Source organism: Papio anubis, chromosome 3 (assembly GCF_008728515.1).
Source record: "Papio anubis isolate 15944 chromosome 3, Panubis1.0, whole genome shotgun sequence".
Lineage (NCBI taxonomy): Eukaryota > Metazoa > Chordata > Mammalia > Primates > Cercopithecidae > Papio > Papio anubis.
This window is the reverse complement of record NC_044978.1, coordinates 36,717,300-36,733,486: the sequence shown is the minus strand read 5'-3', so window position 1 is coordinate 36,733,486 and position 16,187 is coordinate 36,717,300. Positions and strand designations below refer to the sequence as shown.

Genomic DNA, 16,187 nt, shown 5'->3' with positions numbered 1-16,187 from the left:
GCTCACTCCTGTCATCCCAACACTTTGGGAGGCCAAGGCAGCAGAAGGATTCCTTGAGCCCCAAAGTGTGAAACCAGCCTGGGCAACATAGGGAGACCCTGTCACCACAATAAAGTAAAATAAAATTAGCCAGGCATGGTGGACAAACCTGTGGTCCCAACTACTCGGGAGGCTAAGTTGGAAGACTCACTTAGGCCCAGGTGGTTGAGGCTGCAGTGAGCCATGATCACACCACTGCACTCCAGCCTAGACAACAGAACAAGACTCTGTCTCAACACAAAACAACAAAACACCAAAAAACTCCAGAGTGATAAGTGGACTATTCCTAAATCACCAACATTAATGGGCCTATGCCAGTAATGAAGGAGAACAGAAAGTCTCATAGTAGATCAAACAAATTCCTGATTTCCCAGGATTGGGAGGTCCAGAAAGAAACCATAGGGAACACAGGGACAAAAATAATGCTTTGCCCACCAGTATTGATGTGTCTGGGTCTTAGGATAAAGGAAGTGAGGTATTTTGTTTGTTTGTTTGTTTTTTAATCTAGTGAGCTGGGTCTTAGTATAAAGGCAGTGAGTTTCTGTATATCAGTTTTAATTTCCTAATAATTATAGTAGCAATAACCAGTGCTTATTGAGAACTTACTTTGTGCTGGATTTTGTTCTAAATCCAATGTACTTTTCTTAGATATTTTAGTGAATAAAAAATTGACTTTGCAATATCATAATAACCTTTGAAGTAATCAGAAAGTGCCTGGCTTTACAAAGATCTGGGACTTGCCATTCTTGGTTCTCAAATGCTAGTGCTGGCATCACTGAGAGGGCATAAAGTGAAGGCCTGACAGCCATCCTGTGAATGTCAGACAGCTCTGGACCCACAGAGGAATGTAAACATTCCCTTTTAAAACAATAATTTAACTATGTTAAGGCTCTAGCTCATTTTCTCATTATTTCAAAAATCTGATTTTTTTTTTGAAACAGAATTTCGCTCTTGTTGCCCAGGCTGTAGTGCAATGGTGTGATCAGCGCTCACCGCAACCTCCGCCTCCTGGGTTGAAGAGATTCTCCTGCCTCGGCCTCCCAAGTAGCTGGGATTACAGGCACCCGCCACTTTGCCTGGCTAATTTTTGTATTTTCAGTAGAGACAGAGTTTCACCATGTTGGCCAGGCTGATCTCAAACTCCTGACCTCAGGTGATCTGCCTGCCTCAGCCTCCCAAAGTGCTGGAATTACAGGCATAAGCCACCATGCCCGGCCAAAAATCTGATTTTTAAGGAGCTTTCACTGCCATACAATTCTGTAATGTTAAGCTTCTTCCATATTGCCAACAATTTCAAAGAGCAAAAGGCAGGTATGTAAAAATCACTGAGGGTGGTTTGTAGCATCATTGAAGGTGCTCATTAGGGATAGAGTAATAAGATATTTAAGATATTTATGGAGGTTTAGTAGTGATCTGAGCCCTATACCAGACATATATAGTTACAGATTTCCAGGTAAGGTCAAAACATGGGGAAAATATCCCTTTGTAATATTCCCCCTGGCATTTGTTTTCTCCACCTGCTTGTTTCTCTCTCTCTCTCTCTCTCTCTCTCTCTCTCTCTCTCTCTCTCAGAGACAGGGTCTTGCTCTCGCTTGTTGCCCAGGCTGGAATGCAGTGGTACAATCATAGCTCACTGCAATCCTGAAATCCTGGGCTCAAGCAATCCTCTCACCTCAGCCTCTCAAGTAACTAGGACTACAGGCAAGCATCACCAAGCGTGACCTGGAATCTCTTTTAAATAGGATAGAATCCTTTCTGAACTGGCAAAGAATCTTAACATGAAAATGCCTAGGGGGGTGATATTGACCTAAATCTACAATAGGTATAGACTTTGGCATCAGAGCTGAGGTTTGTCTGAGTAAGACTGTGTGGTGTGATGTGAGGAGAGATTTGGGATGGTGAATTCTTAAGTAAGGTTTAGGGGGAGATGCAGAAAAAGGGTCCAAAGATAAACATCTGACTGCCCCAACCACTGCCTAATAATCAGTATTCCCTTGCGATGCTCAGGCTTCAGGGATTGCCCAGTGACAAGTGACTGCAGTCTGGAAGCATTTAAGATGACTGGCACCAGACTTCTGGCGAACACAGAGGGAGAGCATTTATCCTGCCTGAAGGTTTATTCCATTTATTCCAACAGAAGTGTGATATCTCAGGCATAGGCTCAAGTCCTCTCCTCTCTGGGTATCCATGAGTGATTGCTGCCAACCACTCAGTACCTCCAAGGTCACAGCAGAGCTCTGCAGAGCAAGTCCCCAACCTGCTGAACCATCAGTCCTTTTTCCTTAGAACACTTCCCATGTCCTGACAAAACAATTCTCTAATCAAAACACCCACAATGTGGTCATTTCTATCCTCACAAAAGATAATATAATTTAAATGAAATTGTGGAATGCTAAACTAGACCCAAACCCCAAAGCACTAAAATTTTCTATCAAGCAGAGCCACCTAGTGGTATAATGGAACATTTTTTTAAAATTCCCATTTATTTTCTCACTCTAGTTTACAGTTACCCACTTTAAGACTGTCGCCTCCATCTGTTTTCCTTACCAAACATCTATTTATCCAAGGTAAACAAACCTACAGTTTGTCATAATTGGAAAGTTTTATGACTAAAACAGAAGCTGAGGCAACAGTGTCTCCTTAGAAGGGCAAGAAAATGTCAATACTAATTTATTTCTAAAGATAAAGAGCCCCAGGATATTTACTTTATAGCCTTCTATTTTCTGTAACACACTTCCTCTTCTCCACACTATGCACATATCCACCCATGTAAATGGTCTCATACAATTTATAGGCACGGAGAAGCCTGGTTGCCAATCCCCTCCCTGCTATATACATATAATCTGTGGCAGAAATGAGAAGTACCTTGGGTTGTGATTTGATTCCTTCTCTTCCTTCAAGGTAGGTAAACATTCATAGTCGGCTAGGAAAGAATAAAAGCAAACTCATTGTTAGTTACTGAAATTGTATCTTCTATCCACAATCCTGATACAGTTGAATACCATAGTTCTCTGATCTGTGTGGTTACTTGCGCAAAAATGGCCTCACCAAGGAGTGACAGTGGTGAAAAGATTAATGATGTCAAGGTTCTTGAAATGGAAAAAGCGCTAATAACACAGATACAAAACTTCAACATGCCTCTGACCCTGGAAAGGACACAATTCATCACTGCTTGGTTATTCTGTCCCTGTAGCACCCCAGTGCTCCAAAAGCTAGAATCTGCACGTCTCAGGATAGACACTGGCATAAGATGGCTTCGCCTGAGGTTCCAATGTGTCTGCAGAATGATTTCCATCAGATTGCATGGTAGACAAGAATTGGGTAAAGTGGGAAAACAGCCAATCTTCCTATGGTCATGAGTTCCTTTCTATACACCACTCGTTATTTTTAAGGGCAAAAAAATTCTTTGATTCTATCACCTATATGTCAAAATAACTCAGCTTTAGTTGTCGAATAGAAATGCCTTTTCCAGTTTTCTGGTTTTAGTGAGTATGACAGAATCATGATTTTATATTTCACAAAATCTCTGGCACAAAACGTAATACAGCAACATAATAAGAAGAGATTGCCTTTCTGTAGTGAATTTTTTTCTTCTACTTTTTTTTCTGCATTTTAAAAATTCTACTATGTATGCATATTACTTTTAGCAACTGAAAACAACAAAATGAGATTCCCGAAGTACTATCTCAATGACCCGCCCCATCCTCAAATAGAATGGCTTTACAGAGTCCTTCTTTCCTGTTAGAAATTGTACAGGTTAGCTGAGTGGCTCTTTTTTGAAATCACATCTTGATAAGCCTCTGGTAGTAATAATTCTTTGTTTGTTTGTTTGAGATGGAGTCTTGCTCTGTCGCCCAGGCTGGAGTGCAGTGGTGCGATCTCAGCTCACTGCAAACTCTGCCTCCTGGGTTCAAGCTATTCTCCTGCCTCAGCCTCCCTAGCAGCTGGGAGTACAGACATGCGCCACCACACCCAGCTAATTTTGTATTTTCAGTAGAGATGGAGTTTCACCATGTTTGCCAGGCTGGTTTCGAACTCCTGATCTCAGGTGATCCACCTGCCTTGGCCTTTGAAAGTGCTGGGGTTATAGACGTGAGCCACCGTGCCTGGCCTGGTAGTAATAATTCTCATAACCAGTCTCTGAATTTTCCAACTCTACTATAGAGTGTTGAATTTGACAGACTCTAGGGTATTCTTTTTAAGATAAATGGTAAAAAATACAAATGATATGATAATGCTGGGTTTTTATTAATTTAATCTAAGTAGTAAAAATAATTAATTTTTAAAGGGAATTTAAAAAAGAAAAAGCAGCTGTCATCATTTTAAAGTCCCATTATTGATTTACTAAAAAGTAAGGAACATATACTTCCATTACTGCCAGATATCAATTGTAAATTGTTATATGGGTTATGTGTATCACCATCTACATGAGCAATGTCCAATAGAGCATTCTAAAGTGATAGAAATATTCTACATTACACTGTCCACTTAAGTAGCCATTGGCTACTAAACACTCAATATTTTTAACTTTAGTCTTAATTAATTTAAATTTAAATAGCCACATTTGGTGATTGTCTATTACGTTGAACAGCACAGATCTATGGCTACTACATTTGATAAAGTTTTATATCCATAGTCAGTTTATACTTATAGATCTCTAAATTCTGTAATGTATAAGTTAATGCCAGATGCTAACTTTTTCCAGATCATTTGGCCTCAGAGATTTCCTTTCTTGAGTAAAATACCATTTTCTGCTTCAAAAAGACCATTTCAACAACTTGTACAGAAATAAAAACAAGTGGCAACAATTAAGCTGAATATTTAAATATTGTCAGACCAAGTTTATTATCTGCATGTACCAGATCTAATGTGGGTTTGGGCTCTGTCTCACTCCAGGATTTATTGAGATATTTATAAAGCTGTTGCAGCCTTCTGTTACTAAAGAGGAAAGAAAAAAAAAAAAAAAACTTTAGGTTACCACATACCATTTCTATTCATGCTGTTCATCCATTTATCAAGCTCTTCCATTTCAATTTCCATAACAGAGGGTGTATCTTCCTCAAAAATAGGGCTAGAAATAGAGAGCAAAAGGCTTGTTGGAAAGAAATGTGAAATGTGTCTGATTTCATTTGGAAAGAGACTAGAGTGCTGATCCTGAGGAAGATGAACTTGATTCAGTGCCTTATGCTCTAGGGAAGCCTGAGGGCTTGCCCTTGTCCAAACTATCAAACTTCAATAGGAAGAAAGGCTACCACACAAACATACATTTATCACAGGTCCAAAAGTGGGGTGCCCACAGGCCCAGCAAGTGGACTAAAAAGGGAACCCAGGAGACTGACTGCTCCCCTGAAGGTACAAAGTCAAGTCTGCAAGGCTCCCAGGGTGAGGCCCTTCCGGGGAGTTGCCACATTAAGCATTTTAGCCTTGCTTAATTTCACTTCCTCTTCCTTGGGGTTTTTTGATCAGTGCCCCAGGTCAAGAGGCCACTGTCAACAGGCTATAGTTATCACCTGTCCCTTCAATTCCCAGGCCTTTCTCTCCTGGAGAAATGGAGCAGTTGCTTTCAGAAATTCCCCGCTCTCACTTGCAGAAGCTCAAAGTGCACAGTCAAGGGACAGAGCCCATGGTTAGTGGAGATGGGGCTGGGGAAGGAGGGACCACCAGCTCTGAAAGCAGCGTAGGCAGTACACTGTGTAGAGGAAGCCACAGTTTCTAAACCAGGAGGCTGCTTGGAAGGTGGGGAGGGGATGGCATCACCCCAGAACATGCTTCTGAGTGGAGGCTTGTTTTTCTCTCTCCCACCCCTCCTTCCCTCCCTCCTCTCCCTTCCTCCTGCTCCTCCCACTCTTCCCTTCTTCCTCCTCTCTCTCTCCCATCCCTGGGGGTTCTTGCTGTGCAAACTTCTGCTTCGACCAGGGCTCCCCTGCTAAATACCAGCTCAAGTATCTTTGCAGGTGATAAAATTTCTAATCAGAGTAAATGAAACGACATCCTTGAAATACAACTAGGGATGGAATATTTAACTGCTATGCACTTGAAATTGGCAGCAGTCAGAATTCTTTCCTGAATGTAGGACAACGAAATAAAGCAGATGACACACTGTCCTTGCCCAGATCACATTCACACGCTGGACAGGGTTTGGGGATGCCAGCACATCCTCCCTTAGGCTACCAGGGATCTCCAGCCCAGCCTGGGAAGCAGGAGAGCTCCGCAAGGTGTCAGAACAAAAACACCTGAAAAGGCAGCTGTCTGCCCTAACTGTTGCTGTTCACACCCCAGGTGGATCAGAAGCAGCAGGGAAAACTTACACTTTCACGTTTTCATTTCCCAGTTCATCTAAAAGGAAATGAACATAAAGGTCATGTTAGCTTTGTTCTTCCGTAACAACTTTTAATCTCAACAACAGCTGAAGTCTGCTTTACAAAGAGAGCAAAATGACATTAAATAATGTTTTTAAAGGAGCGATCCTTAACTTAGAGTTAAACAAGTGCGGATTGCCATATTGAAACGAGGTCCTAATCCCTGTGAAATCTGCTTTCTTTTAGATGTGGATGGTCAGCTGAGAACACTCACTTCAGATCAGATGTTCATCTGTCTTTATGTTTGACATCCACAAGAAGAGGAAAACAGTGGTAAGGAAAGGCAAGGGAGGGTGAAACAAGAGGGCTTGCTCCTTGGCCTCCTTCAGTAAAATGTCCCAGATCTAAAGGTTGCTGCTTCATTTCCTGTGATACACCATGCTGAGCACTGTGGCACTGTGCCTCACTCCTGGCAGAGGATGTGGACTCTTCCATCAAGGGCTCCCCTTGGAATTTTCCTTTTACCCCTGCTCTTTGCATGGCCGGATCCCTCACATCCTCAGGGTCCCAGCTTAAATACTCTTTCCTCAGGGAGGCCTTTCCCACCTCCTCTATATAAAGCAGGGCCCGTCTTTCCTGTTGCTCCCCAGCTCAGCACCTTGCTTGCATCCTTCATAATATTGGCCACAATTTCTCATTGGTCAACTCATCTGTTTGATTTTTTTTTTTTCTGTCTGTCTCTCTCACTGGACCATAAGTACAAAGGGGCAGTGATCGTGTCTGTCTTACACATTGTGGTATCCCCTCAGCTCTGAGCCAGCTTGCACAGTACCTGGTAAATGCCTAGTCAATATCAGTAGAATAAATGATTAGGTGTTAACCTCAATTGTCCAGCACTGGGGTTCAACTCATGTCCAATATTTTGGACTTAGCATAGTGAAACTTCCAAGAAGCCTGTTTTTAGTTCCCGTTGGTTGAGGTGAGAGTCAGGTAACTGTTTACAAAATGCCTCTAACGCACATCAGACTCCAAATGAACAAGTGGTGAGAATTGGAGCCTGATGTCCCAGCTGAAGCCCTGTTTCATTTGGCAGGAGAACCAACACATCCAGAGAAATGAGGCAATGATGTTGAGTGGATAACATAGGCCTGCTGCACGATTTATGATGTGAAAATGATTGAAAAGCAAACTATTTTGTAGGGTCCACCCAATAGTCAGAGGTTTCTGATCCTTGGCAATCAGAGGCCTCCTATTGTCTGTCCTGGAGAAATGGAGGTCCTCAGTGAAGGAACACAACCAGCAGACACCTGGAACTGAGTTCCTGGCGGCAGTGAGCTGCTGTAATTTCCTGTGTGTTGGCAAGCTTGAATGGCATTGCTAATCCAGGAAAGCTGGGCACAGATGTAAGTTTCATGCCATCACTGCTTGCCTTCCAAGAGCTGCAGGCTACGTCCTCTTGCCCTCCAGTAGGAATCTAAAGCTTCCTGCAGGTGCCTGACTCCTCAGAAACTTAGATGGGAAAAGGAGAATACACACACACACACACACATCATAAACACACACTTTCTATCTAAAATATACAGGCCATTTCCTTAAGGAATTTTACTATAAATAAAGCTCCTACACAATTGAACATCCCTACAGGTGACCCATAAAGATCCTCCTGTTTTGTCACCCCCTCCTCCTCCCTCTCCCTTTTTTCCTGCTGAATAACCCCTGAGTAATTTCCCAGAGAGCAAGTGGCTGCATGGCCCCACTGCTGTCGGCATGGATTTATCTTTATTATCTGGGTTCCCCACAGGCTTCAGGGTGAGCAAAAGCTAGCCTGCATGCAGATGAAGGAAAACTTTTAAAAGCCATTACAAAAGTGCTCCAGATGCACCAAATGTGAAGCTCCTGTAATCAGTATTAAAACAGAGCAAAAAGCTTTCTGTGGCCTCATCTTCCCTGCTCCATGGCTATTACCTCTGCTCCAGCCACCATGGCAACAGAAAAACATCTGGGAGGGCACACAAAGAGCAGAGCATTAAACCAGGAGGGAGACCAATTACTTGTCCTCAGCAGTCAGGCTCTGCCCGCTCCACTCCACCGGCCTACATCTATTTGCGAATAGCCACCTATTCCCTTTGCAACCAGGAGGCAAATGCAGCTCTTACAAAGCTCCATCTCAACCCCCCTTTCCATTTTCCCTCCAACAACCCTTCCATTTCATCTCCTCCGACCCACTTTGTCCTCCTCCTTCAGTTCCTACGTGACCCCCACTTAGCCTGACAGTACCCTCCTCTCAGATCCTCTCCTTTGTGCATTTGATAGTGGGGTTGTCTGGTGGAGGCTAGGGGAGGGCAGGAGCTACAGGAGCCTCTGTCTTCCTTATCTTGTTTCCATGCTGAGCAGTGAGCAAGAGAAAGAGTCTCTTTCCAGAAGATTTACTGAGCAAGCCAGGCATCATGTAGCCACAGCCTGTTTAAAGTGGTAGTTTATTGCCAGCTGTTTCCCCTGCAGCTCTTTCAGAGAGACCTCGCACATCAAGACACTGCAGATTTAATGCCGGGAGGTCTAGGAAGAATGATAGCAGAACATCACATTACTACACCATGTTTCCCTTTCCCTGGACATGAAATGGACAAGCCCAAAGGAAAAAGTAATTTCCAATCAGATGAAGTGTTCTAAAAGTTTTGGCCAAGTCCTCTCCCAGTGTCGATAATAAAGACTTATTTCCTGGTATAGTATAACAGACCAGGCTCTATCCATGTGGGGTAAGAAACAGTATGTCTGCTTCTGACTTTCCCAGGGGACGTAGTGTGCAGGTATCCATGCCCTCCTGTAAAGCATTTCTGTGGGAGCTTTCCAAGCAACATACTGCTCTGACCTTCCATGATAATTGTATTTTACCTGAAAAAAATCACATTTTGCTAAAGTAAACATTCTGCTTTTATGAACTTTGAGCATTCAGTTTTTCTGAAATGATATCCCTCTGTTAAGCAGCTAGTGATCATGTCTGTATTAAAGCATTGGCTGATAAGAGAAAAAAATTCAAATAAAACTGTCTATCAAAAACTTTCGTGATAAGCCAATTGTTTTGAAATTCTAAGTTTTCTCTGTTGTATTTTTTAAAGTTAGGCATATTTAAGGTAAAAACAATGTACCAATTCATAGTAAGGATAATGTACAAATTTGGCTTTCCCTCTGAGAGTAGATGTTCTTTAAAAAACATTCTAACAGTCTTTAATTAAGTCACTTATTCAACAAACAAACAAACAGCTAGTGTGTGTTGGGCTAGGCATTGAGTTAGGTAAAGGGATGATAATAAGCTAGCACTTAGCACTTATGCCAGGTTCTGACTTTTTCTAAGTGATTTGCCTATATAAACCATTTAATTCTCACAACTCTATGAGGTAGTTATTGAATTTGCGCATTTTACAGATGAAGAAACTTAATCAGAGAGTCACAGTGCCAGGAAGTGCAAGCCAACCAAGCAGTGTATGTGGTTTGAGTCTGGACTGTCAACCTCAATGCCACACTGTCACACAACACAAATAAGACCAGTTCTTGGTTCTCTTGGGCCTTAACGACAACATAACCCAGAAAGAAAAGAAGAAAGATAAGAAAAGAAAAAAGGAAGGAAGGAAGGAAGGAAGGAAGGAAGGAAGGAAGGAAGGAAGGCAGGAAGGTAGGAAGGAAGGAAGGAAGGAAGCAAGCAAGGAAGGAGGGAAGCTAGTCACCAACTTATGACAATATGAATACTGTGAACAAAGAGTGTGAACAAAGTATTCTGAGAGCACAGAAGAGGTGGTAATTAATTTTGCCTAGGGAGGATTATTCAAGGCTTCCTAAAAACTGGACCCTAGCAATGGGGTGTGGTGGCTCACACCTGTAATCCCAGTGCTTTGGGAGGCTGAGGTGGGAGGATCACTTGAGCCTAGGAGTTTGAGGCTTGCCCGAGCAACATTGCAAGATGCTGTCTCTACAAAACATTTTTTTAAAATATAAAAAACTACCCAGGCATGGTTGTACAGGCCTGTAGTACCAGCTACTCTGTAGGCTGAGGTGGGAGGATCGCTTGAGCCCAAGAGTTTGAGGCTGCAGTGAGCTAGGATCGTGCTACTGCATTCCAGCCTGGGCGACAGAGCAAGGCCCTGTCTCTTAAGCAAAACAAAAACAGACCTGGGCCCTAAAAAATGGGATGGCAGTTTGCCAAGCAAACAAGAAGAAAATTCCAGATGGAAGAAATGGTATCAACCAGGCATGGAGGCACCCTGAAAGTCAAGTCATGTTCTGGGAACAGCAAATACTTCAAGTTACAGTGGAGGATACATGGGCCATGTCTGAGGTCGAGGCTGGCTCTCACTTGTAAATGGCTTTTGAACCATGGGACTTTCCCAATGAAATTCAATGAAAAATCAATTTCTGGATTTGGAGCCTAAGAGTCCCACCATGTGAGTGGATACCTCTGACATCCCCCCAACTCTTGACTCCATTAGGTAAAACCAGCCACGGTTTGGGGAAGGAAATCATGACTTTCCCTGAATTCTAAAAAATTTAAAAAGCTCTGTTTGTTTTTTTTTTCTTAAGCTTAGAAAGAAGCCTCCATATGACTATGTTATTAGGAAGTCCTGAAATTTCAAGCAGTGGAGAAACATGTGTATTTCCTACTTCCTTGGAATCTATTATGTCAGCCTCTGCCATGAAAGGAAATACTCTTTGGGGCTTCTTTCCCAGCTCACATTTGCCTCAGCTGCTGGCAATGAAAGGTTCCTGTGGCACAGGGACAGTGAGGGAGGCATGTGGGACAAAGGCATAGCCCCAAAGCCAGAGGTGCCCTGTAGTGGGAGTGAGGGACATAAAGTGAGTTTTGTATACATGTATGACTATGTATTGTATTAGAGATGTTCCTATCCTTTGAGTAACTTTTTGGGAAGACTATAAAGGCTTCAACTTAAAAATCAAATCTGAGCCAAGCACGGTGGCTCACACCTGTAATCCCAGCACTCTGGGAGGCTGAGGTGGGCGGATCATGAGGTCAGGAGATCGAGACCATCCTGGCTAACACGGTGAAACCCCGTCTCTACTAAAAATGCAAAAAATTAGCCAGGCGAGGTGGCGAGCGCCTGTACTCCCAGCTACTCAGGAGGCTGAGGCAGGAGAATGGCGTGAACCTGGGAGGCGGAGCTTGCAGTAAGCTGAGATGGCGCCACTGCACTCCAGCCTGGGCGACAGAGCAAGACTCCATCTCAAAAAAAAAAATAGAATCGAGTAATTTTTACTACCACAAGCCAAAAGTACCCAAGTCTGCTTTGGACCTAGAACTACCCTGACCCCTAGCACGTGATGCTTCTTAAATCAGAACTGAATACTCTCAAAGTGGGTCTCTGACTGAGGGAATTTCTATCTAATTGGTTTTCAGATTGATATTACTAATCTTTAGACAGTTGAAGAATTTGGTTATAAAAGTTAGCATAGCTTCAATGGGAACAAGAACAATGCTTCCTCCAGGACTTTTCAGGATCAGATTGGGATGTGGGGTGGCGGAGAAAATAAAATCTGTGACAGAAATATAGATGAAAGAATGCTCTTCTTGTGGTGATGACCCCAGGGCCTCTAACCTTCCCATCCCTAACCCTAATCTGACCCACTCCTTGATCAGCCTTTCTCTTTCCCCAGTGATGGGAAATGTTATACTGGCTTATTGGCCAAAATTATACGGGATCTTCATCTGGAGATGGCAGCAGCAGAAAAGCATCCCCCAGAAATATGCAGGTTCAGGTCCACACCACTGCGATAAAGTGAGTATTGCAATAAAGCAAGTCACATTAATTTTTTAGTTTCCAAATGCATAAAAAGTTACGTTTTTCCTACAGTGTAGTCTATTAAGTGTGCAACAACATTGTATCTACAGAGAGAATGCATATACCTTAATTTAAAATACTTTATTGCTAAAAAATGCTAATGATGGTCTGAGCCTTCCGCGAGTTGTAATGATTTTTCTGGTGGACAGTCCTGCCTTGATGTTGATGGCTACTGACTGCTCAGGGTGGCAGCTGCTGATGGTTGGAAAGGCTGTGGCAATGCCTTAAAGTAACATCACAGTGAAATGTGTCACATTGATTGACTCTCTTCCACAAAGATTTCTCTGTAGCATATGATGCTGTTTGATAGCATTTTACCCGCAATAGAATTGCGGTAAATGCGGTAAAACGATTGGAGACGATTCTCACAAAACCTGCTGCTGCTCTACCAACTATGTTTATGGAATATTCTAAATCCTCTGTTGTCATTTCAACAATGTTCATGGCATCTTCACCAGGAGTAGATTCCATCTCAAAAACAACAACAACAAAAAAACCCCATTTTATTTGTTAATTCAGAAGAAGCAATTTCTCAGCCACTTAATGTTTTATCATGAGATGGCAGTAATTCCATGGCATCTTCAGGCTTCACTTCTTATCCTAGTTTTCTTGCTATTTCTACCACATCTGCAGTGACCCCTCCACTCAAGTCTTGAACCCTTCAAAGTCATCCGTGGGTCTTGGAATCAACTTCTTCCAAAATCCTATTGATGCTGATATTTTGACCTCCTCCTATGAATCGGAAATGTTCTTAATGGCATCTAGAATGGTGAATTCTTCCCAGAAGATTCCTTCCCAAATTTATCAGAGGACTCACCACCTATGGCAGCTATGGCCTTACAAAATGTATGTCTTAAACAATAAGACTTGAAATTCAAAATGACTCCTTAATCCATGGGCTGCAGAATGGATGTTGTATCAGGAGGCATGAAAACATTAGTCTCCTTGTACATCTCCATCAGGGCTCTTGGGTGACCAGGTGCATTGTCAATGAGCAGTAATAGTTTTAGTGGAATCTTGTATTTTGAGCAATAGGTCTTAATAGTGGGCTTAAAATATTCAGTAAACCATGCAATAAACAAATGTGCTAACATCCAGGCTTGGTTGTTCCACTTACAGAGCACAGGCAGAGCAGATTTAGCATAATTCTTAAGAGCTGTCATATTTTCAGAATGGTAAATAAGAATCGGCTTTAACTTAAAGTCACCAACTACAGTAGCTTCTAACAAGGGAACCAGCGTATCTTTTGAAGCTTTGAAGTCAGGCAGTGACTTCTCCTCTCTAGCTATTAAAGTCTTAGATGGCATTTTTTTTTTTTAAGTAGAGACAGGGTTTCACCATGTTGGCCAGGCTGGTCTCAAACTCCTGACCTCAAATGATCTGCCTCAGCCTCCCACAGTGCTGAGATTACAGGCATGAGCCACCATGCCCAGTCAGATGGCATCTTCTTCCAATAGAGGACTGTTTCATCTACATTGAAAATCTATGGTTGAGCGTAGCCACCTTCATCAATGATTTGAACTAGGTCTTCTGGATAACTTGCTGTAGCTCCTATATCAGTCCTTGCTGCTTCATCTTGCACTGTTATGTTATAGAAATGGCTTTTTCCCTTAACCCTCATGAACCACCCTCTGCCAGCTTCCAATTCTTCTTCTGCAGCTTCCTCACCTCTCTCAGCCTTTGTAGAATTAAAGAGAATTAAGGCCTTGCTCTGAATTACGCTTAGGCTTAAGAGAATGCAGTGACTGGTTTGATCTTCTCCTCAGACCACTGAAACTTTCTCTGTATCAACAATAATACTGCTTTGCTTTCCTATCATTGTATGTTCACTGAGTAGCACTTTTAATTTCCTTCAAGAACTTGTTCTTTGCATTTACAACTTGGCTAAATGCTTGGCACAAGAGGCCTGGTTTTCAGCCTATCTCAGCTTTCAACTTGCCTTCCTCACAAGGCTTAATCATTTCTAGCTTTTCACTTTAAATGAGAGATATGTGACTCTTCCTTTCATTTGAACACTTAGATGCCATTGTAGGGATATGAATTGGCCTAATTTCAATATTGTTCTGTATCAGGAAATAGAGAGGCCTGAAGACAGGGAGAGAGATGGGGAATGGCCTGTCGGTGAAGTAGTCAGAATACACACAATGTTTATCCATTAAGTTCACTGTCTTCCGTGAGCATGGTTTCAGGCACCCCAAAACAATTACAACAGTAGTATCAAAGATCACTGATCATGGATCACCATAACAGGCACAGCAATATTGAGAACATTTGAAATATTGTGAGAATTATCAAAATGTAATGCAGAGACACAAAGTAAACATGTGCTGTTGAAAAAATGATACCAATAGACTGGTTCGATGCAATGGTTGCCACTTCAATTTGTTTAAAAAAAAAAAAAAAGCAATACCTGTAAAGTGCAATAAAGCAAAGTGCAACTAAACAAGGCATGCCTGTATTTTAAAATTCCATTAAACTTTTTTAAAGAAAGGAATATGCATATATTCACTTCTGGAAAATTTCATTGAAACGTATTATTTATTACTATTGTAAGTAGTCCTTGTTGCTTAATTTTAAAACGTCTCTACTCCTTCTCCAATCCCACCCCCAGCTGCAGGCAGGTTTTAGGATAATACTCACATGTCTGTAAAGCACTCTGAGATCCTTGGCTAGAAGGTTCTGTATCAAAGCAAAGAATATTTTGTTTTATTGATTTTTCACTAACACATGAAGCAATTTTCTGGAAATGGGAAAACACCAAATATTTACCTTGCTTAGTTCTTTTTCTTTTATAGTATGTTGCAAGGAATACCACAGATAAAAGTAAGAGGACCAATAAAATCAAAGGGATCAACACCATCAGTATAAACTGTAACTGATTTTCATCCGGAGCAATGTCGGTAGAATTTATATTTGCAGTTAATGTTTCTGTGGCGGTCACTGCAGCAAATATGCTTGGAGTAGTCACTTCATTTGGTCTTTCAGATTCCTCAGTTGTATCTCCTGAGTGTTCTAATTCCTCAAAATTACCTGTGGGAACAGATACAAAATTGAGATTGCCATGGAGACGAAGTTAGTATGTTATATTGTCAATGATTTTAAAATTATTCCTAGATACATTCTGTGATAAACTTGACCCATTATACCTGGGCTCCAAGCTAAGTGTGACACAGAGCATTGATTTAACATAAATGAAGCTCAAGCTGGGAGTGTATTGAACATGGAATCAGAGCTCAGAGAAAAACCTTCCGCAAAGGTAGGCAGTTTTGCATTGACCAGACATTTCAGATGCGCTTAAGCAAAGGGCATTAGGAAGCTGCCCCATGTTAAGGGTGATGTTCCAAGCCAAGTTATGTGATATTACAGGACGTCTCCTGTAGGGTATGATAATATTTTAATAAAATGTCTGAATAAATTTAAGTTCACATTTACAAAAAGTTAAGTACATGCCATACAGCACTTTTAGATGTAAACAAATGCACTCTGTGTCCTAATTTTTTTTTTTTTTTTTTGAGGCAGAGTCTTGCTCCATTGCCCCGGCTGGAGTGCAGTGGAATGATCTCAGCTCACTGCAACTTTCACCTCCTGGGTTCAAGCGATTCTCATGTCTCAGCCTCCAGAGTAGCTGGGATTACAGGCACGTGCCACCATACCCAGCTAATTTTTGTATTTTTAGTAGAGACAGGGTTTCACCATGTTGGCCAGGCTGGTCTCAAATTCCATGCCTCAAGTGATCCACCTGCCGCAGTCTACCAAAGTGCTAGAATTGCAGGTGTGTCTTTACTAAAAATACAAAAATTAGCCAGGCATGGTGGCACATGCCTGTAATCCCAGCTACTTGGGAGGCTGAGGCAAGAGAATCGCTTGAACTCAGGAAGCAGAGGTTGCAGTCAGCCAAGATCGTGCCATTGCACTTCAGCCTGGGCAACAAGAGCAAAACTCCGTCTCAAAAAAAAAGAAAAAGAAAAGGAAAATAAAAACCATCAGGATGGGAAAGGACTAC

At 42.0% G+C, this 16,187-nt stretch overlaps 1 protein-coding gene across 8 annotated transcripts in view; it reads right to left on the bottom strand.

The window, feature by feature from the left end:
• TMEM154 (transmembrane protein 154) overlaps nt 1–16,187 on the bottom strand; it is a 54,573-nt gene that overhangs the window by 11,812 nt on the left and 26,574 nt on the right. For 5 of the 8 annotated variants that reach the window (XR_004182646.1, XR_004182645.1, XR_004182647.1 and 2 more), the window contains exons 2-6: nt 14,954–15,214; nt 14,825–14,863; nt 6,348–6,375; nt 5,025–5,110; nt 2,905–2,962 (exon numbers count right to left, since the gene is read on the bottom strand). Coding sequence is in view for 3 of the 8 variants with exons in the window: in XM_003899270.4 (XP_003899319.1) it covers nt 2,905–2,962; nt 5,025–5,110; nt 6,348–6,375; nt 14,825–14,863; nt 14,954–15,214 (472 nt within the window). In the remaining 5 variants the exon portion in view is untranslated. Of the gene's footprint in view, nt 1–2,904; nt 2,963–5,024; nt 5,111–6,347; nt 6,376–6,415; nt 8,895–14,824; nt 14,864–14,953; nt 15,215–16,187 lie in introns of those variants that run through there. The other 3 variants (XR_004182649.1, XR_004182648.1, XM_021938867.1) reach the window with 2 other exon arrangements.